Genomic DNA, 22,997 nt, shown 5'->3' on the forward strand with positions numbered 1-22,997 from the left:
GTGACCCTGCTTCCAGCCTCATCTCACTTGAAAGACAACCTCTTATTTCAAAAACAGTAAGCACTGTAAACATCTGTGAAGGCATCTCTCAATGCTGGCAGTTGTAGAGCAAGTTAAAGTCTATGACTTTTTACTTAGATACGATGTTTCTGTTTGCTAATAACATTCTTTTTCTTCATAGCAATACAAAATAAAAAATCTGAAAATGCATATGTATATGGATAATTTTTTGCATAAAGTGCTAAAATGTGGAGTCAATAGTATACACACACACACACACACACACACACCCCTTCCAGAAAAATCAGTGTGAGATAGGTATTTCAAGAGAAATGTAAAATGAAACAAAAATGGATTCCCAAGGTATTTTAGGCTGCAACTGCTCATTTAGGTGAATGCCTTCAGCTCTGTAATATTACCAAATATACCAAAACAAGCAAAAACTATCTCAGATACTATTCCTAAAAATAGTAGGAAAAATGTTGATATGTCTTTAAGAATTTTAATTGCTAGAGATGTTTAGCTACTGAATGGAAAATATCAATTTAATTACAGTTTTAATCAATGAATTTTGATCATGTTACAGTTTCTTATAATGTTTACCATGTTCTCTGGTTCAAAACTGGTTAGTTAGATTTTTCCTCACTGGTGTGGATTTTTCTTTCTCAGACAATTGTCTGTCTTTTTGAGTCACTTAAAATAAGTCTCCTTAGCAAAAGAAATGCTTTGCAAGCTGTAAGATCACGCGGTTTCTTTCTTTCTTCCTTTCTTTTCTTTCTTCCTTTCTTTTCTTTCTTTCTTTCTTTCTTTCTTTCTTTCTTTCTTTCTTTTTCTTTTCTTTTCTTTCTTTTCTTTTCTTTCTTCTTTCTTTCTTTTCTTTTCTTTCTTCTTTCTTTCTTTCTTTTTTTCTTTCTTTCTTTCTTTCTTTCTTTTCCTTCCTTCCTTCCTTCCTTCCTTCCTTCCTTCCTTCCTTCCTTCCTTCCTTCCTTCCTTCCTTCCTCTCTCTCTCTGTCATTTCTTTTTGAAGATTTTATTTATGTATTTGAGAGAGAACAAGTAGGGAGAGGGACAGGAGGGCAGAGAGAAGCAGACTCCCCACTGAGCAGGGAGCCTGACACAGGACTCGATCTTAGGACCCTGCAATCATGACCTGAGCCGAAGTCAGATGCTTAACCAACAGAGCCACCCAGGCGCTCCAACACCACTAAATTTCATTCTCATGTTGATTTTCAACCAAAATACACATTGAACTGTTGTCTTCTGATGCAGACCTCTAATGCCTGAGGAATGCAGAGCCACGGTACAACCTGCACAGGTGTTGACTTCGGAGTGTTCCCGACTCTGTCGGAATGGCTACTGTACCCCCACGGGCAAGTGCTGCTGCACCCCAGGATGGGAAGGGGACTTCTGCAGAATTGGTTAGTATTTCTGTTGTCCCCAGGAAAGACTGGGCAGAGGACAGTCCTTGGCAACTCAAGAACTTAATGTTAGCTATTTCTTCTAGAATTATCTAATGTTCAAAATTTAGCCATTTATAATATTAACGTGCTGTTTCTGAACTTGTCAATGAAATCTTTCCCATTTTCTTATTGTAAACAATTCACTTATATAAGTCAACATAAACATAAAAGAATTGAGTCCTTTCAAAAAGTCAAAAATGAAAACAGTACAACTCAATCCTCTGTACACGCTCTCAGTCCTAGGTTTGAGATTTCACACCAGCCAAGACCTAGTGTTTGGAAAGCCCCTCTCCAAGTGCCAGCATTTTCCAGACACCCCATAAAGGCCTTCCCTAACTTTACTGCTTGCTTTCTTGCTACAGTGCACTAAAAACAGGGTTTTTCAGGGGGTGTTATTAAATAAAAGGGGAAAATGCAATTATCTGGAGGCACATTATGAGATTTTTTAATTCTTTTTGCCACTCCCTTGTGAACCATCAACTAGGTGTGCAGCTGCTCAGAGACAGCAAAAGAGATTTATTCCAGGGTTACTCTATCCTTTTACCAGGGATTTCCTCAATTACATGCAATGATGTTTAAATTCTACTTAATGTGAAGAAAATTAGGTAAATTCAGATACCTGGTTTAAGATGTACGTGTTGAAAATGCATTTTCAGGAGAAATTTTTTTTTTCTTTTATCTAGATGAGATGATGGGTGTTAGTTAAATCAATTATGGGAATCATTTCACAGCATATGCAAACTAAACCATCATTGTGTATGCCATTTATTTATCAGTAAAACTGGAAAAGATTGCCATAAGAATAAATGCACTTTTAATGCATTTTCAACAACCAGCATATACATATTCTTACAAAAGAATTCAATCTCTGCTATCTTCAATATTAAAGCTTCTCTTGCCAAAGAAAATTTGTTTCAAATTAATATTTAATATTAATATTTAATGCCTAAATGTTATATTTTCTTTATTCCAAACATATGTTTGTTCCAAAAATTATAATCACAACTTGTCTATATATTGTCTAACACAATGTAGCCAGCATTTAGTCACATACACAGTATACATTTTAAGCTTAAATTGCTTCGGCACAGATAACTCTACCTGGTTGATTAATACTATATATATCTCAGAGAGAGCTATCATAATTAAAGTTCTACAAAAATTAAGTAATTACAGCAGTTAAAACAAATACTTACCTTTTACCTGTTTTCTTTTTTCCTTAGTTGGCCAAAAAAAAGTGTTCAAATGCAGAAATATTCTAATTCTTAATATCTTCCTTCTGCTCCTTAATGCCTGACAATACCTATTCTCTCTAGTTCTTTTATATAGTGTCCATTCTGTTGTACTTCTTACTTTGCATTTTGCCTGACCTCTTAAGTCACCTCAAGTTACCAAGTAACAAAAATTTACTGAGTGCCTTCTGGTAATAGTATGTTTAAACTGAGAGTAAACAAGTTATTTTGAATATAGTTGGCATTATATATGCCATTTTAGATATTAATCATATCTATATATGAAGCAAGAACTCTATTAATATACTGACATAGTTCATCTCCCAGAAGTTTTTTTAAATTGTCTAATTTTTCTCTTGCTTTTGTCTTTTCCATTTATCAGCCACAGACCCCTGGGTTTTGATAAATGCACTTGAAAAGGTTAAATAACCCTGTCTCCTGAATGGATAAAAAAACGTGTTCAAGGAATTTGATTCTGTCTACAGTGGCTACACATCCCAGTTTTATCCCATCACTAAAACACAATTAACTTATACAACCAATTTCATCTCTACATCTCATCTTAGTAGTAAATCTTTTTTTTTTTCTTAGAAACCATTTATTTACTTATTTTTTAGAGAGACGGTGTGTGCAAGCTGGGGGAGGGGCAGAGGGAAAGAGAGAGAGAGAGAGAGAATCTTTGGCAGACTCCCCACCCAGCATGGAGCCTGAGGCAGGACTCAATCTCATGACCCTGAGATCACAACCTGAGCTGAAACCAAGAGTCAGAAACATAACTGACTGAGTTCCCCAGCAGTATATCTTTACATTTCCTACCTATATCGTAGTGGTAAGAAGCCTCATATGAAGAGATTCTGTGTGTAGAGTAACACTGAAAAGGATTGCTAAGAATGTCCTTCCCTGGCCAACTGCACTGACCCAAGAATGGGCTACAAAGTGTAATCAGAGATGAAGCAATGCACTGCACCCCCTGGGAGCAAAGGGAAAGGGGAATCCAAGGGAGTCCACATGGGAGATATCCCATCTAACCAAAATTGAGAACTGACTGTTCCTTTATACTGCACTGGAGATGCTGAAGCCGCTAGGTCTCCGTCTCGGGCCAGGCCCTTCCCACATTTTAAGGTCTTACCCTGGAGGGATGGAAACAGAGAGTTACTTGGAAGGCCCTCTGTTGGAAATAGCCTAGTGGAACAGAGGCTTGAAAGACCTGAAATCCTCATTTTAAATAGAGTCGTTCTGCAAGGGATTGAAATTGTGTGCCATGATCTCTGCTTCCCTGCAAATGTCTCCCATTCTCTACTGAGTTCTAGCCCCCACATAACTATGGCTCTGGAAACCTTTGGCTACCTGTTTCTTCCCCTTCCTTCCCTTACTCATCAAATATTTGTTGGCCTCATACTTGGTACTGTTTCTGACATACAAAACGAAAGTGTGATTTTATTGATTTTTTTTTTCCTCCCAGCAAAATGTGAGCCAGTATGTCGTCATGGAGGTGTCTGTGTTAGACCGAACAAGTGCCTCTGTAAAAAAGGATATCTTGGTCCTCAGTGTGAACAAGTGGACAGAAACATCCGCCGAGTGACCAGGGCAGGTATTCTTGATCAGATCATTGACATGACATCTTATTTGCTGGATCTAACAAGTTACATTGTATAGTTTCTGTTTGGGACTGTTTGAATATTCCTTTCCAATGGGCATTTATTTTCTATCTTGTCATTAAAAAGAAAGACTGTTATCCTGCTACACACTTCCTGTGATTTCATTTTCTTTTCTTAATTTAAAAATAACTTCCAGAAATGTGCAGATCCTGTGTGTGTATGTTGGCACGTTTGTTCACATATGCACGTACACACGCACACTCACAACCCCTATACACGTGGTTGCATAACAGATGGGTTTTAAAAATACATATTTCCTTGTGTGGAGTAATTTACACAGAAATTCCATTGTAAATTGATAACGGAATTTTTATGTCACCAAAAGAGATTATTTGACTTCCCAGAAATTTTCTGTCTGTAATAACTAAAGTCAACTTTAATGGAGTTTTGAAACATTGCTGTGCAATCTGATGGACCTAATAAAAAAGGCAATATTTTTATATTAAAGGATTGTAATGTGAGAAAATGTTTCAGAACTCCCTGATGAATTTCTAAATGGGCGATTTGATATAAAACTGTAATCTTCATTTGTATCGATGTATCCAATTACAGAATGTTACCCACATACCTTTTTATTGGTGGAAAAATCTGGTTACTCTAGTTTAATCTCAAGATTGTTTTCAAGTGTTTTATAATTAAATCATAACAGCATATTCTAAAATCAATCTTCCTAAAAGGTCTGCTTTTATTATATATTGTATCTAACAATAGGCACTGGGTTTATGTTACCTATTTATATTTTTTATTTTATTTTTATAATATAGACATCACCTAGATGAAACACCTTTGCCCTGTCCTGTAAAATACTAAAGTTACATTTTTCACCAACTTAATTGGAAAGAAGGGGAGTGAGAAAGCAAACAGTCTTTAATGTGCTGTGGATCTAATCTAGCAATGTATCCTTGTGCCAACATGTAATCATTAACGACGGATGAAAAAGCAAGAAAACAGCCAATCCTTATAAATTCCAGCATTAAACATATGTAAAATGCTTTTCACCATAGCAAGACTGTCAGTGTATATGTGAATAGAACGTTGCAGATTTCACACTGAACGAAACCTCACTGGAGAAGAGCTCACTCATTTTTAACAAACCTTGGCTATGTAAGCTGTCACTTGTACAAATGTTTTAAATAATAATTCTTGCCAAATATGAGTTTTAATGTATATGTTCCTTTAGAACTCAATGAAAATCCTCTTTGGTTAATGTATGAAAAATTTCTGTAAGTGTTCTGTTCAGGTTTTTATAGAAACGCCATATTCTGATTTAAAACAGCAAAAAAAGTCTGATAGACATTTTTCTTAATGGTTTTTGAGGCCAGTTCTCCACATTTGGATTAGAACAATATTATAAGGCCTCTTTGCACTACTGAGAAAACATCTATTCTGACGTGCACACACCCGCTATAGGTTGTCCTTCTGTAAACATCTGTTTTTCCAGAATCTGAATTATAGACTAGTATAGATTATGCAGCACAGGCTGACTTCTCAAACCTGCTCCATACCTAGAGGAATATGAACCTCAATTAAAAAAGAATAAAATCGTGTAACCTGTATTTCTCTATTGTTTTAAAGCGAGAGATTTGCAATTAAAGCACAGTGAGCATTTATGTAGAAAGGTTGTTTAAGTACACTGCTCTTGTCTTCCATATATGATTACTTAAGTTTCAAGTGACCTCATGCCAAATGGAAATGGGTTGAGAAACCTTGCTTCAGTGCTTAGTGAACAATAGCCTGCATTAAAAAGTGCATGCATAATTTTGCACAATTTAGATTCAATTGACAGTCTATTCAAAGAAGTCTCAGGATTAAATGAGCATGGAGACCAAATTGCCCTCTTACCCCAGAAAAGGGGTGGTCCCTTCTAGTCACACTAACACTTCATTGGCCCAAGAGTGTGACAAATCTTGCCATGAACCTGCAGTAGCCTGCATCTGGAGGTTAATAGCAGTCTTTTGTCTCCATTGCTTTCTCTTCATAGCCCTTTTACTGAATTCCATCACAGAAAGTTTTACAATTAAAAATAAAATGTCCTGACAACCATTTTTGTAAATGGACCTTACCATCTAATCGTCCCTTATTCAACGTGGGTGACATTAACAAAATGTGAACTTCTGGAGAGGGAGCCAGCTGTCTAAATCTGTCAAATTGTGCAGTTTTATTACACATTCTCCTGTTCATAGTTTCACTGAAAACAATAAGGACCCTGCTGTATATTCAGCAAAATCTGAAAAATCCAAGGTTTCTTCTTACACACTTAATCTTTCCATCTCTTCCAAAAGAAAAGGTGTTATAGTGCCATTCATCCTCCTATTTAAAAATATCTCTGTTCAGTTGACCAGGCCCAGACTTTTTACACAGACCATTCCCAGATGAAAGAGTTTCAAATGTCTTAGAAAAACATATGTACCCCAGGTGTCACAGCCTTTTTTATCATGAGTCATTAGAATAAAAGACCAAAATCTTCTAAAAGAGAAGATAGCAAGATCCATGGGTATTAAATCTGAGCAAAGACAGTCAAGTCGTTGGAGTCATTTCTTTCTGTTCTTGGGAGAGACATAAAGAGCAGTGGCTAATTGATGGCTACAAACTTTAAACCCTCTGATCATTAAAAAAAAAAAAAAATCTTTTAACCTTTTTTTTTTTTTCCAATGAGATTTTTAACCTGTGTGACTGGAGAATTATCTTAAATGCTCCATGGTAGACACGTTGGAATTGGTTTCAAGTATGAGCTAGGGAAAAGTTGATTGTTTTATCATGTGAATGGCAACATCTACTTGGTTCTTAAAGTAGAATGGAGAAAAATGTTCTTGTCATGAATGTGGATTTGCAAGATAAAGATAAAATAAAGAAATAGAAAAATATATATTATTACCCCTTTGTCCATACTGGAGCTTAACTTTGGGTGTCGATTTAATGTGAAATGCTGTTATGGTAGTTATAAAGAGCTGGAAAAAAAAGCTTTCTACCACTGCTTTTGCCAAACTCTTGTCCTGGTTAATAGAACCTTTTTTCTTGCCAGTTTTTAAGGTAGTGAGAAGAAAACTGAATCACTAAACTACAGAGAAAGGAAGGATTTAAAAAAAAAAAAAAAACTTGTGTGATGATAAAAAGTTCCATCCATACCTTTTCTTCTTGGAATTTTGTTTCAGTGTGGCTATTATAAAATATTTTATCACAAAGAAGACTCAGAAGTTTTCTCAGATATAATGGACTATATTATAAAGAAAGAGCAGAGAACCCTACACTTATAACATATACACACAATCTAAATAGAAAACCATTCTCTTTTCCATTTATGTACTTCAAACGGGGCACCTCTTCTCTTTTGATTTCTTTGAAAATGATCACATACCAATGAATTAACAACTTTAATATATTTCTTTTGATATTGCTTTTATTTCTGAATCATAAACTGTAACAGGCCTACCAGGTGTAAGACATGAGGTTAGATGCTGCATCTAGGGTCTTTTAAAGTACACATTAACTTTAATTATTAATCTAACATTATTAACTCTGAAACAGAAAAGAGAAACCAAACCCAAAATTTTTAAGTGGAAAAATAAGGTATACAATAGGCAGATGTAGTTGGCTGATCAATAAGTTAAAGTTTCTGACATCTCTATAGAATGTTACCTACAGTATTTATCTCTAGCCCCCACCTCTGTCTCTAGCTCTTTCTTTTCACACCCATCTCCTATGTATCCTTCTTTCTTTCAGCCTCTTCCTTCTCTACCATATTTCATAAACAGATATGTTCTCAGTACACCCATAATGAAAATGTTGTGGGGTAGTTTGCTATTGCTTTTGCTCATTATGACCTTTTCTTTTATTTTCCTAAGAAATGCCCTCTTCCAGGGTCACATTTGCTCAGACTCTCTATCATGAAGAACAGTAGACAAATATGAAAATATTAGATTGAATATTACAGTTATTGAAAGAAAAAACCAAAAGCATAAATGACTACCAGCCTGGATGCTCCAGGTTGACTTGTATTCCATCATTCATATAGGAAAACAGAATATTCCAGTCAAGAGTTTGAGCTAACAATAGGAAAAGTTAGTAGCTATTTCCTCTTCAGGAATAGGAAATATTCCTATTTATTAGGAATAGTTCTTATAATACCTGAATAGTTATTCAGATCTCTATGTAATCTACTTTGAAAAGGATTATTCCAAATCTCTTCTTTCCCCACCTCTGGGATGAGGCTTGAACTTGCAGAGAAATTAGACCAAAGTTCTATGCCCAGAAAATGTACATATTTCTGTATTACTGGTAGGAAGTTAGTTAGCTCATTGTTGTGAATGCCGGCAGTACTTTCAGAAAGTTCTTCTTTAGAATATCTAAAGAAATACATTTACTACCTTACATTCTTTCATCACACTAACCCAAATTAGTCATGCCTCCAATAATTAACAATGTCAGAGAAGGTGGAAACCTTAGAAGCATTTCGATATTAAAACTACTAAAAACATGACCATAAGACCTGTCAAACACTAATCCTAGCCAATTTCAACACTTCTTTATCTTAAATGTCTTCTGCTAAGTTTTGGAAATTGCTTTAAAATAGCTGCTTAGGAGAGTAAGTTCTATTCAAGAGAGCTTGAGGGCTGTAGTGCCATAATCTTCTCAATCAGAGTGGTAGTTTCCCTGGCTGCTATGAAAAGATGTATTCCTTTATCAGATTAGCACTTTTCTAAAAATCTCCAATTAAATATGAACCCAAGAGACACCTGTCATTTACCTTGCTTTCTTTTATAAAGATCATATGTAAGTGGATTGAAAAAATAAAAAATAAGTAATAGATTCCTTGTATCAACATAAAGTCTTAGGCCTAAAACTTGTTATTGCCTTTTTTATAGCCAGACTGTACATACTGACTTACAAAAAAAAAAAAAAAAAGTTTCAGTTCAGCATGAATTCTAAAGTCACATCTTATTGCATATCACAAAATCAGACATCAAGTTTCAGTAGGGATATTTTTTTCATGTGTTGATCATATATTACTTAAAATCAAAATACATGTATACATATACATGCAAATTAACAAATGTTTGGTGAGTTATCTCAATGACTATAATATTTTAAGTTAAAAAAACACATTTTAACACATAGGATAGAAAAAGCAGAACATTAACAGTAATGGGAAATTCATAATGGATAAATTTAAAATAAGCTTTGTCTTCACAGTTAGAAGTTAATTCCTATATATTTCCTTTTGCACTAAACAACAACCAGCCAATAGTTTCCATTCATTTGAACAATGTGTTGTCAGGTTTGGTGTAGCCTATGCCCCAAATGTATGTTGGATATTTCTTTACCTCATTCTTAAAATCTCAGACATGCCTTTCCTAGAGTAGATTAAGATTTCATGTATAGTAAGTAGAACCTAATAGTATTAATACATTAATGCATTCTATTCATAATACTGAGAAGTTGAATTGACAACCTTATGGGAAGTCAGGTGTTTCCCATATCTCATATTCATAAGACATTTATGGACATGAATTTCACCAAGAACCATGTAGTAGCAAGGTAAATGATACAAAAGTACTATGGAATTTGGGAGGCTTGATTCCCTAGAACATGTTAAAGAAGACTATTAATTTGAAAGAAAGGAATCTAATTCAAAGAAAAAATTATCAAATCATTATCATCAGTAAGCATAGAAGAAATCTGAAAAGAAACTCTTGTGTCTTTCCTGGCTTTATCTGTGACTAACTTCGTCCAGTTTTAAAGAATTGTTCACTTTATCATTCTTCCAACATAGTTTAGTGTTCCTAGCTGTTCATTTTCCTCTGGGTTGTGGATAAATAGGACAATTTGTCCATAACCTTATTTACAAAAGATACCATAACAAATCCTTGCTTGAACTTCTGTTAAGAGGTGGAAAGCTATGGGAACAAGTAGTAAAAGCAGGTATGTGTTTGAGGGAGCCGAGTTAATACAGGTACTAGTTGGGACTTCTATAAATGTTCTTAGGAAGAGTAACATGCAAAGCCATTGGCTCAGATAATCCCTCTAAATTTGACTTAATCTGATGTATTTAACCCAGTTATTATAATATGCAGTTCTCTTTGATCAATCCTCTATTATTCAGCTATCATTCCACTTATTAATCCAACAAATATTTATTGAAGTGCCTAGGATGATTATGTGCTATAGAAAAGGCAAGGACGTTTACTGTGGGGGATTGTGAGCCCAGTGGGTATGATGAACATGTTTGAAGCAAAAGACAATAATCACACCCAACCAGCTCCAATTCAGCTCAACTGTAGAATCCAGCAATAATAGTACAGATGGCCTAAAGTACATCTGTGTGTATCTGTACGTGTGCACACACCCATGTATATATATTTATCTATCTGTACAAACACTACATATGTATACACACTATCTATGTAATATATAATATATGTATAATGCATATAAATTCTAACAAGTGTATTTGTGTTATCTTTAAAATAGAACGATTGTATCTTGAAGTGGTAAATGCAGAGAATTGGTTTTTATTGTTGATCTGTGGATTTAATGATTTTTAGGTGAAAAGGATGTTTAAGTGTACAATTTCTTTTCTTAATTTAATATATTTATGTAAATGCATGCCTGAAATTTGGTTAGATTGGCTGTGTTTTGTGTCCTTTAACATGATCAAATGTATTAAACTTTATCTTATGACCTGATGTACATGTGCTATTCTAAATTTCTTTTTTATTTTGGTATTTAAAAGTATTTCCTAAATATTCATATTGTTATATAAATGCTTATTTTAAATATTCTATACTCAAATGACTTCTTCAAAATATTCTTGCTTTTTGTCACTTTTCATGTTCTGATTTTAAAACGTTATTCCCCAAAGTATATGCCAATGTTAAGGGTCAGTTATTGCATATATATGACCATATCAAAATATTTAAACATGGTCAATAAGCTATTTTGAGCGTAAATTTTAAATCTGCCAATATTCTTTAGAAAGCAAAATTATTTCACCTGAGTCTCCTTTCTTCCTGAATAAATACATCTTTTTGACTCATTGAGAAGAAAAGCTGTTTCTCCCTAAAACATGTTTATTTCAAAGGGAATAAAAAGCATTATAAGTGTCATAGTCCCTGAGGCCAGATTAGTCTCTAAAAGTTTTAAGTTAGGCAAAATCACCCCATGAAAAGTATCCTGTAGTTCATTTCACAGTGATCTGGGAAGGCCCAGAGTGCTCTATTCCTCACGCACGGCCCTTCTGGTTCTTAGCTTGCATCCCCACCACTCAGCACTTAATCACCCTGTGTTTCCTGTGCAGAGCTGGTCTTCCCACCAGATTATAAATCTCCTGAGGATACCTTCACTTCTTTTTTTTTTTTTTCAAAGATTTTATTTATTTATTAGTGAGAGACACAGAGAGAGAGAGAGAGACAGAGATATAGGCAGAAGGAGAAGCAGGCTCCATGCAGGAAGCCTGATGTGGGACTTGATCCCGTGACTCGATCACGTCCTGGGCCAAAGACAGACACTCAACCACTGAGCCACCCAGGAGTCCCGATATCTTCACTTCTATAATCCCTGACAGACCTAGAACAGCTTCTGAATAATTGCCATAAAGAAAATGATAATCCTATGTATGTAACAGACTAGAGACTCAAGTGTTTCTTGCTGTTGCTAATCTCTCTGGGTTCCCTCAGTCTCCCTGGATTGGCTTCTGAACTCTGCCATCACCAATGTAATAAATTCCCCTGCATTAAATTCCCTTTGTTGTGAACACTGGAAATGGTTCCTGTTTTCCTTTTTTTAGAAACTGATACATGTATTCATAAAAGTGCTTCAGACACAGATGAGGAGAGAGAACATAGTGGAACTGCAAAGGGACATGATGAGATCTCCCGGAGGAGAACACATTCAGAAATCATTGCCTTGAATCCCAGCGTGATCACAGGAAGATGTAATCAGTGAGATCCTACCTAAACCAGATACAAACTCTTGAATTATTTAGGCAGCTACCGATGGAAAAGGCCATTATACTCAACAGTTGACATTAAGAATCTTCATACCTCACATATGTACTATCAGTTTCTAAAACAAAACAAAATGAAAAACTATCAGCTTCTAATTTTGTCCAGGAATCTGATTGCTAATGTAAGAGATAGTTCTTTGAACTTGCTTCTTTGCACTCACATTTTTTTTTTTAAGATTTTTTTAAGCTAATGTACGATTTCCAAAGGAAGTACAACCTAAAATAGCAGCTACACCTAGTATCTCATCAGAAAAAAAACACAGTTTTTCCTATTTGGAGTCCCAAACAGGTCCCTCTGGAGATTAAATCCTATCATCATTCAAAGAAATGAGAAGATAAAAGGAAGAAAAACAACTTGGATGAAATATTTCTTCTGCATTTCCATAATTTGATTTATGTTTGATTTCCATGCAATATCTTTGATGATTAAAACAAACAATTTTAAAAAGGGAAAGAGGGGCAGGAAGAGGGAGTGAGAAGCCTGAGTAGCTCCTGACTGAAACTCATTCTTCTTGGGGACATGCCCACATCAGAAACTACTTGAGCTCATTCTTATAACTTAATAAGATGTTGTCAGATTCTTTTGACATATTTTTAGCTTTATAATTAAAATTACTTGATGCAAAATCCGTGTGCTTCATGTAAAGCAATTTATATTATCATAGTGTGTTCTATGATCTGCAGTTACTAAAAGCCATGTGTGCCAGGTGTATTGGCAGCAACTCTGGGCTGTAGCTGTGAGATGTGGATCCTGGGCTCATGTCTCTAGCTCATAAGCCAGGTGATACTGCATAAGTTTCTCAACGTACCAGGACTCAGTTTCCTTATGTAGAAAATGAGAGACTCAACCTTAACAGGTATTGCTATTAGATGTTACTAATCCCAGGATTTGTGTGGATTGCAGATCTGAAATTGGCACATCTTAAGAGTCTGTTAATTACCCCATTTCATTTATTTGTGGTGGCTAAATAATTAGAAAAGAAAGTCTTACTCATTTTTCTCGAGGAGTCTCCCAGCCTCTTCTCCTACCTTCTGGGCTTCTCTATTGTTTTCTCTGATGTGCTCTTGGAATCTCCTTTTTCTGCTCCTTCCATCTGAGCATGGTTCATTCTTAAGTCCTTTCAGGTTTCCTACAGTTCTCACTCTAAATTTCTACCACACTATCTAATCATTTTCTTTTGTGCTGAAGAAATACACTGTTATGGGGAGGCTACATTCCCTCCAGTACCCTAAATGTTTACTTTTGCTACCAGAACCTGTCGGGAACATTATTTTGTCTTCCACGAACTATATTCTCAAAAAGACTGCTCTAGGCACCCTACCTGGCAGATAGTACCATATTCTAGCCAGATGCAGGGCATAAATGCCTGATACATACCATCTAAAAAGTGGACAGTTCATGATACAGAAATGTCAGCCTTAAAAACAAAATAGCCAGTTATTTAACCAGCAAAAATAGTTTATTTGAGAATAGCAGAGGAATTACAATTTGGGACATGCAAGATATGGTGAACCATAGGCAAATCCAAAGAATAAAGGAGAGGGGCTTGCTCTTATAAGGGAAGGAAGGGAGTAGGGAGGGATTATTTTAAACAAAGGTCTGTTGGAGGAGAGCAAGAATTCAGGTAGTGGTGGTTTCTCATTGGCTGGGGTGTTGCTAGGCAAGAGGAAAATCTTCCTTCTTTCTTCTGGAGTATGTAAAGTAAGCTTCTTCCTGCTGGGGGATGTAAAGTAAGCTGTGATTAATGGTACATGAGTGAGAACTCTCCCTTCCTTGCTCTCTGACTCTATTTTGTTTTTTTTTTTTTTTTTTTTTTTTTTTTTTTTTTTTTTATTTATTTATTTTTTTTATTTATTGGTGTTCAATTTACTAACATACAGAATACCCAGTGCCCGTCACCCATTCACTTCCACCCCCCGCCCTCCTCCCCTTCTACCACCCCTAGTTCGTTTCCCAGAGTTAGCAGTCTTTACCTTCTGTCTCCCTTTCTGATATTTCCCACACATTTCTTCTCCCTTCCCTTATTTTCCCTTTCACTATTATTTATATTCCCCAAATGAATGAGAACATATAATGTTTGTCCTTCTCTGACTGACTTACTTCACTCAGCATAATACCCTCCAGTTCCATCCACGTTGAAGCAAATGGTGGGTATTTGTCATTTCTAATAGCTGAGTAATATTCCATTGTATACATAAACCACATCTTCTTTATCCATTCATCTTTCGTTGGACACCGAGGCTCCTTCCACAGTTTGGCTATAGTGGCCATTGCTGCTAGAAACATCGGGGTGCAGGTGTCCCGGCGTTTCATTGCATTTGTATCTTTGGGGTAAATCCCCAACAGTGCAATTGCTGGGTCGTAGGGCAGGTATATTTTTAACTGTTTGAGGAACCTCCACACAGTTTTCCAGAGTGGCTGCACCAGTTCACATTCCCACCAACAGTGTAAGAGGGTTCCCTTTTCTCCGCATCCTCTCCAACATTTGTTGTTTCCTGCCTTGTTAATTTTCCCCATTCTCACTGGTGTGAGGTGGTATCTCATTGTAGTTTTGATTTGTATTTCCCTGATGGCAAGTGATGCAGAGCATTTTCTCGTATGCATGTTGGCCATGTCTATGTCTTCCTCTGTGAGATTTCTGTTCATGTCTTTTGCCCATTTCATGATTGGATTGTTTGTTTCTTTGGTGTTGAGTTTAATAAGTTCTTTATAGATCTTGGAAACTAGCCCTTTATCTGATGTGTCATTTGCAAATATATTCTCCCATTCTGTAGGTTGTCTTTGAGTTTTGTTGACTGTATCCTTTGCTGTGCAAAAGCTTCTTATCTTGATGAAGTCCCAATAGTTCATTTTTGCTTTTGTTTCTTTTGCCTTCGTGGATGTATCTTGCAAGAAGTTACTATGGCCGAGTTCAAAAAGGGTGTTGCCTGTGTTCTTCTCTAGGATTTTGATGGAATCTTGTCTCACATTTAGATCTTTCATCCATTTTGAGTTTATCTTTGTGTATGGTGAAAGAGAGTGGTCTAGTTTCATTCTTCTGCATGTGGATGTCCAATTTTCCCAGCACCATTTATTGAAGAGACTGTCTTTCTTCCAATGGATAGTCTTTCCTCCTTTATCGAATATTAGTTGCCCATAAAGTTCAGGGTCCACTTCTGGATTCTCTATTCTGTTCCACTGATCTATGTGTCTGTTTTTGTGCCAGTACCACACTGTCTTGATGACCACAGCTTTGTAGTACAACCTGAAATCTGGCATTGTGATGCCCCCAGATATGGTTTTCTTTTTTAAAATTCCCCTGGCTATTCGGGGTCTTTTCTGATTCCACACAAATCTTAAAATAATTTGTTCTAACTCTCTGAAGAAAGTCCATGGTATTTTGATAGGGATTGCATTAAACGTGTATATTGCCCTGGGTAACATTGACATTTTCACAATATTAATTCTGCCAATCCATGAGCATGGAATATTTTTCCATCTCTTTGTGTCTTCCTCAATTTCTTTCAGAAGTGTTCTATAGTTTTGAGGGTATAGATCCTTTACATCTTTGGTGAGGTTTATTCCTAGGTATCTTATGCTTTTGGGTGCAATTGTAAATGGGATTGACTCCTTAATTTCTCTTTCTTCAGTCTCATTGTTAGTGTATAGAAATGCCACTGACTTCTGGGCATTGATTTTGTATCCTGCCACGCTACCGAATTGCTGTATGAGTTCTAGCAATCTTGGGGTGGAGACTTTTGGGTTTTCTATGTAGAGTATCATGTCATCGGCGAAGAGAGAGAGTTTGACTTCTTCTTTGCCAATTTGAATGCCTTTAATGTCTTTTTGTTGTCTGATTGCTGAGGCTAGGACTTCCAGTACTATGTTGAATAGCAGTGGTGAGAGTGGACATCCCTGTCTTGTTCCTGATCTTAGGGGAAAGGCTCCCAGTGCTTCCCCATTGAGAATGATATTTGCTGTGGGCTTTTCATAGATGGCTTTTAAGATGTCGAGGAATGTTCCCTCTATCCCTACACTCTGAAGAGTTTTAATCAGGAATGGATGCTGTATTTTGTCAAATGCTTTCTCTGCATCCAATGAGAGGATCATATGGTTCTTGGTTTTTCTCTTGCTGATATGATGAATCACATTGATTGTTTTACGGGTGTTGAACCAGCCTTGTGTCCCAGGGATAAATCCTACTTGGTCATGGTGAATAATTTTCTTAATGTACTGTTGGATCCTATTGGCCAGTATCTTGTTGAGAATTTTTGCATCCATGTTCATCAGGGATATTGGTCTGTAATTCTCCTTTTTGGCGGGGTCTTTGTCTGGCTTTGGAATTAAGGTGATGCTGGCTTCATAGAACGAATTTGGAAGTACTCCATCTCTTTCTATCTTTCCAAACAGCTTTAGGAGAATAGGTATGATTTCTTCTTTAAACGTTTGATAAAATTCTCCTGGGAAGCCATCTGGCCCTGGACTCTTGTGTCTTGGGAGGTTTTTGATGACTGCTTCAATTTCCTCCCTGGTTATTGGCCTGTTCAGGTTTTCTATTTCTTCCTGTTCCAGTTTTGGTAGTTTGTGGCTTTCCAGGAATGCGTCCATTTCTTCTAGATTGCCTAATTTATTGGCGTATAGCTGTTCATAATATGTTTTTAAAATCGTTTGTATTTCCTTGGTGTTGGTAGTGATCTCTCCTTTCTCATTCATGATTTTATTAATTTGAGTCTTCTCTCTCTTCTTTTTAATAAGGCTGGCTAATGGTTTATCTATCTTATTAATTCTTTCAAAGAACCAACTCCTGGTTCTGTTGATCTGTTCCACAGTTCTTCTGGTCTCGATTTCGTTGAGTTCTGCTCGAATCTTTATTAACTCCCTTCTTCTCTTGGGTGTAGGATCTATTTGCTGTTTTTTCTCTAGCTCCTTTATGTGTAAGGTTAGCTTTTGTATTTGAGTTCTTTCCAGTTTTTGAATGGATGCTTGTATTGCGATGTATTTCCCCCTTAGGACTGCTTTTGCTGCATCCCAAAGATTTTGAACGGTTGTATCTTCATTCTCATTAGTTTCCATGAATCTTTTTAATTCTTCCTTAATTTCCTGGTTGACCCTTTTATCTTTTAGCAGGATGGTCCTTAACCTCCATGTGTTTGAGGTCCTTCCAAACTTCTTGTTGTGATTTAGTTCTAATTTCAAGGCATTATGGTCCGAGAATATGCAGGGGACAATCCCAATCTTTTGGTATCGGTTCAGACCCGATTTGTGACCCAATATGTGGTCTATTCTGGAGAAAGTTCCGTGTGCGCTTGAGAAGAATGTGTATTCAGTTGAGTTTGGATGTAAAGTTCTGTAGATATCTGTGAAATCCATCTGGTCCAGTGTATCATTTAAAGCTCTCGTTTCTTTGGAGATGTTTTGCTTAGAAGACCTATCGAGTATAGAAAGAGCTAGATTGAAGTCACCAAGTATAAGTGTATTATTATCTAAGTATTTCTTCACTTTGGTTAATAATTGATTTATATATTTGGCAGCTCCCACATTCGGAGCATATATATTGAGGATTGTTAAGTCCTCTTGTTGAATAGATCCTTTAAGTATGATATAGTGTCTCTCTTCATCTCTCACTACAGTCTTTGGGGTAAATTTTAGTTTATCTGATATAAGGATGGCTACCCCTGCTTTCTTTTGAGGACCATTCGAATGGTAAATGGTTCTCCAACCTTTTATTTTCAGGCTGTAGGTGTCCTTCTGTCTAAAATGAGTCTCTTGTAGACAGCAAATAGATGGGTCCTGCTTTTTTATCCAGTCTGAAACCCTGCGCCTTTTGATGGGGTCATTAAGCCCGTTCACATTCAGAGTTACTATTGACAGATATGAGTTTAGTGTCATCATGATATCTATTCAGTCTTTGTTTTTGTGGACTGTTCCACTGAACTTCTTCTTAAAGGGGAATTTTAAGAGGCCCCCTTAAAATTTCTTGCAGAGCTGGTTTGGAGGTCACATATTCTTTTAGTTGCTGCCTGTCTTGGAAGCTCTTTATCTCTCCTTCCATTTTGAATGAGAGCCTTGCTGGATAAAGTATTCTTGGTTGCATGTTCTTCTCATTTAGGACCCTGAATATATCCTGCCAGCCCTTTCTGGCCTGCCAGGTCTCTGTGGAGAGGTCTGCTGTTACCCTAATACTCCTCCCCATAAAAGTCAGGGATTTCTTGTCTCTTGCTGCTTTAAGGATCTTCTCCTTATCTTTGGAATTTGCAAGCTTCACAATTAAATGTCGAGGTGTTGAACGGTTTTTATTGATTTTAGGGGGGGATCTCTCTATTTCCTGGATCTGAATGCCTGTTTCCCTTCCCAGATTAGGAAAGTTTTCAGCTAGAATTTGTTCAAATACATATTCTGGCCCTCTGTCCCTTTCGGCGCCCTCGGGAACCCCAATTAAACGTAGGTTTTTCTTCCTCAGGCTGTCGTTTATTTCCCTTAATCTATCTTCATGGTATTTTAATTGTTTGTCTCTTTTTTCCTCAGTTTCCCTCTTTGCTATCAACTTGTCTTCTAGGTCACTCACTCGTTCTTCCACCTCGTTAACCCTCGTCGTTAGGACTTCTAGTTTGGATTGCATCTCATTCAATTGATTTTTAATTTCTGCCTGATTAGCTCTAAATTCTGCAGTCATGAAGTCTCTTGAGTCCTTTATACTTTTTTCTAGAGCCACCAGTAGCTGTATAATAGTGCTTCTGAATTGGCTTTCTGACATTGAATTGTAATCCAGATTTTGTAACTCTGTGGGAGAGAGGACTGTTTCTGATTCTTTCTTTTGAGGTGAGGTTTTCCTTCTAGTCATTTTGCTCAGTGCAGAGTGGCCAAAAGCAAGTTGTATTGGGAAAAAGAGAAAAAGAGAGGAGAGAAAGAAGGAAAGAAAAGAGAAAGAGAAAAAAAGGGAAAAAAAAACGAAAAAAAAAAAAAAAAAAAAAAAAAGAAAAAGAGAAAGAAAAAGAAAGGAGAAAAAAAGGGGGTGGGGGAAGGAAACAAATCAAAAAGCAAAACAAAACAAAACAAAACAAAACAAAACAAAACAAAAGAACCACCGGGGAGTATCTTCTGATTCTGTGTACTTTAAGTCCCTTGGCTCCTCCTGGAAGTTGTCAGTCCAGCTGATCTTCTGGGGGAGGGGCCTGTTGTGCTGATTTTTCAGGTGTTAGCAGTTGGGGGAGCTGCTGTGCCCCTGCCTGGTGCAGGGCTCGGTGGGGGTTGTTTACCCCGTGAGGCCGCAGGAGGAACAGCCCCAGTGGCAGGGCAGCTCTGGAAACCTGGATTCAGCTCCGGCAGGAACCACGGAGCTCTCCGTCTGCAGGGCCTGGAGGCTCCGGGGCGGGGCCGCTGATCTGCTCAGCTGGGGCAGGAGCGTCCTCGCTGTCCTGGGCCCTCCCGGCCTCTGCCTGTCCCGGGGGAGGCGGGATCCTGGGCTGTGTCCCGGCGCCCTGTGCTCCGGAGCCTGCGCTGGTGGATTCGCGCTCCCGGGCCGCGCAGCCCCCTCCGCGGAGCCGCCGCCCAAGTCCCTCCGAGCTGCTCCTGGAACCGCGCAGCCCCCTCTGCACGGAGCCTCTTCCTCTGCCCGAGCCCCTCCGCGCTGCTCCCGGGGCCGCGCAGCCCCCTCCGCGGAGCCGCCGCCCGAGCCCCTTCAGCTGCTCCGGGTCCCGCCGGGTCCCGCCGGGTCCCGCCGTGCGCGCTGCAGCCCTTAGGGAGCTCGGCGCACTCTCCTGGGCGCGCAGTTGCTGTTACTGTCCCCGGGAGCCCGAGGGCATCCCCGCCCTCCTGGGTCCTGCTCCACCTCCCCGCGAGCCCCTTTCCGCCCGGGAAGGTCGGTGCAGCTCCTGCTCCTCCGGGACGGGGCTCTCCTGTCCTGGGGACACTCGCTCCGGCCTCAGCCCGGCTCCTCGCGGGGCCCCTCCCCCTTGGAGGCCTTTGTTCCTTTATTTCTTTTTCCCCGTCTTCCTACCTTGATAGAAGCGCGAACTCTTCTCACTGTCGCATTCCAGCTGGTCTCTCTTTAAATCTCAGGCCGAATTCATAGATTTTCAGGATAATTTGAAGGTTTTCTAGGTAGTTTGGTGGAGACAGGTGATTTGGAGACCCTACTCTTCCGCCATCTTGCTCCTCCCCCTCTGACTCTATTTTGAATTAGGTTTTCTTTATTTTCACATTTGCCCCTTTGGATCTAGATCTTTCCTCAAATGCATCAGTACTCAAGTATCTGGTTATTTATTTATTAAATGTTTGTCTATGTTCCTTGATGCCAGGAAGGACCTTTCCTGAGAGTTATGTCCCATATTGCAGAGGAGAGCAGGTGGTGATGGAAACTATAGAAGCCACATTTGAACAACAATGAAAGTATAAGGCGGAGCTCTTAAGCATTTTCCATCCTCACATTCATACCTTGTCTAGATTGTATGCATTGGAAATCATCTCAAAGCATTGAGCTAACATCATTCTATTTTTAGTGCATCACTTCTGCAGAGATTTGACAGGTAATAGGTATGAAGTTTAAAAATAATTATGCAAAACAGAATTAAAAATAACATGTCAAATCCAAGTTATAGGACAGTTCTAAACCATGACTGTAAGACCTGAAAGTAGCCAACTGAACAAAGAATCAGGGAGAGTTGGGCAAAATTTGTTATAATCAGTGTGCTTGTTCCCTGATCTTGTATAATTGGGCTTCTACCTCTCTACTGGCATTTATTCAGATACAACAGGTGGTATTGGCTATTGCACAAATGCCTCCTTCTTCAGCAAGTAGGTAATCAAGGGCTATAAGATTGTCCAAAACTACCTTAGCCAGTGAGTCAAGTGATCATTGTTGGGCTGCTACTGCTTTGGCTGTGAATCTCTTAACAATGGGGAGAGATTTCTGATCATGGACATTCATTGGCACTTACTGTGACCCAAGGGAAAAAGGCTGTCCCTACTGAGGCAAACTCAGAGTCATGTGTGGCTCCTGGAAGTTGCTGTTTAAGATAGCCATGGAGGCTTAATGGGATGAACCAATGGGAGGACAAATGGAAAGCTTCTAAGTTGTTATGGATATCAAAAGGGACAGTTAAATGTCCTAATAAACATTGACCTCCAATTCACCAACTATCTAACATTCATATGCCCGTGAAAATACCATCCACCACAGACAAAAAAGAAGCCAGGAGGAGCACAGAGGCTCTAGATAAGGTCTGGTCATTGAAAGATCCATTAGCTGAAATGTCCTGATTGACCTTTTAGGCAAAGAACAACATTCTGTGAGGTACCATCCACTCCTAAAGAGGCCTTTTTTAAAAGCCTTGAAGAAAGAGTTAACCTTTTGCATCTCCCTTGGGTGCAGGGGGACAGATCATATTTAAATAAGGAAAAAAACATGGGGAACTGAATAGCATACGATTTTCAAAAGTGGAAGTGTTTAGTTGAGATAGTACAGTATGGGAACACCTGGCTCTAATATCCTAAGCCAATAGTTTACACTGGTAATCTTGCAGGTATAATTGATGTGGCAAGGGGAACTAAAGAGATTGTTACAGGTTAAGACCAAGAGGAATCAGATATCATGAACATATCCAACCATCAGAAAGGTACCCCTCTCCTTTTTTTTCTTCTCTCTTTTCTTTCAGCAGGCTCCACACCCAGCATAGAGCCCAATGTGGGGCTTGAACTCACAACCCTGAGATCAAGACCTGAGCTAAGACCAAGTCAGACACCCAACTGACTGAGCCACCCAGGTGCCCCAAGGTTTTCCCCTTTTGCAACAGATTGGGGAAAGTGAATAAAAGCATTGTCTTAAAGAAAGAGAAAAATAAGGTAAACAGGGAAAAGGTATACAGGTCTGAAGAAAAAAAAAAAGCTAACTTAAAAAAGGTATAAAAGTCTAGTCCAGTCACCTTGGGAAAGCTGTCTGCTTCAGCTGTCATCTGCTCCAATTCCTGGTAAGTCCCTTTCAGGGAGGGAGTCTTTCTGAAGGCATCCTTTCCAGTGATGAAATCTTCATCATACTCTTTAGATTATGATGTCTGATGTTTTTGTTTCCTGGGAGTGCACTTTGGAAAGTCTACTCTACTGAAGTACAGTTCTTTCCAACAGAAGCAGTTGGACTTAACCACACTGAAACTACCCCCTTTTATCAGTTGTGGATTAAAGTAAACTGGATGCAGTGGGCATCCTGGGAGTATCTCAAAAGAAGAGAGGATACGGGTTCCAAAAGAAGGAGATCTAAGATTCAGAAGAAGCAACGGTGGTGCTTTTAGCCAGGGTATTTGAAGAGTTTCTACAAATCTGTCAATTAAGTCTTCATAATCCCATTAGTCCTGGAAGTTGAGGGTGATAATCTCAGTGAAAATGCTGTAGAACTGGCCAAACAGTGCAAACTTGTCAAAGTACCTGGCCAGTCAAGTGGGTTCCCCAATCACCATGTAGTTCAAAAGTTGGGGGGTGGTTCTCCAAGTATGAAGGATCCTTTCTAATAGAATTTTAGCCATGGAGAAAGCAGTAGCCTGTCCACAAGGAGAACAGGCTCTTATTAAACTTATGCAAATAGTTTTATTACCATGAAAATAAAAATACTCATTGAGTTCTTGAATTCTTGAGGTATCAGATAGGGAGAAAAAGTCATTGTTTTATGTATGTTCA

The 22,997-nt window shown here is 38.2% G+C and overlaps 2 protein-coding genes across 7 annotated transcripts in view; one reads left to right on the forward strand and one right to left on the reverse strand.

The window, feature by feature from the left end:
• Window positions 1-11,033, forward strand: part of LOC112654367 (hedgehog interacting protein) — a 91,629-nt gene extending 80,596 nt beyond the window's left edge. For 2 of the 5 annotated variants that reach the window (XM_025438827.3, XM_025438830.3), the window contains exons 12-13: window positions 1,270-1,418; window positions 4,155-11,033. In XM_025438827.3, coding sequence (XP_025294612.1) covers window positions 1,270-1,418; window positions 4,155-4,348 — 343 coding nt within the window. In that variant the 3' untranslated portion in view covers window positions 4,349-11,033. The remainder of the gene's footprint in view (window positions 1-1,269; window positions 1,419-4,154) is intronic. The other 3 variants (XM_025438828.3, XM_025438829.3, XM_025438831.3) reach the window with 3 other exon arrangements.
• A 2,769-nt stretch (window positions 11,034-13,802) lies between these two features.
• ANAPC10 (anaphase promoting complex subunit 10) overlaps window positions 13,803-22,997 on the reverse strand; it is a 267,966-nt gene continuing 258,771 nt past the window's right edge. The window contains exon 8 of one of the 2 annotated variants that reach the window (XR_007402287.1): window positions 13,803-14,066. The gene's annotated coding sequence lies outside the window, so the exon portion shown is untranslated. Of the gene's footprint in view, window positions 14,070-22,997 lie in introns of both variants that reach the window. The other variant, XR_007402285.1, reaches the window with a different exon arrangement.

Source organism: Canis lupus, chromosome 15, assembly GCF_003254725.2.
Source record: "Canis lupus dingo isolate Sandy chromosome 15, ASM325472v2, whole genome shotgun sequence".
Classification (NCBI taxonomy): Eukaryota; Metazoa; Chordata; class Mammalia; order Carnivora; family Canidae; genus Canis; species Canis lupus.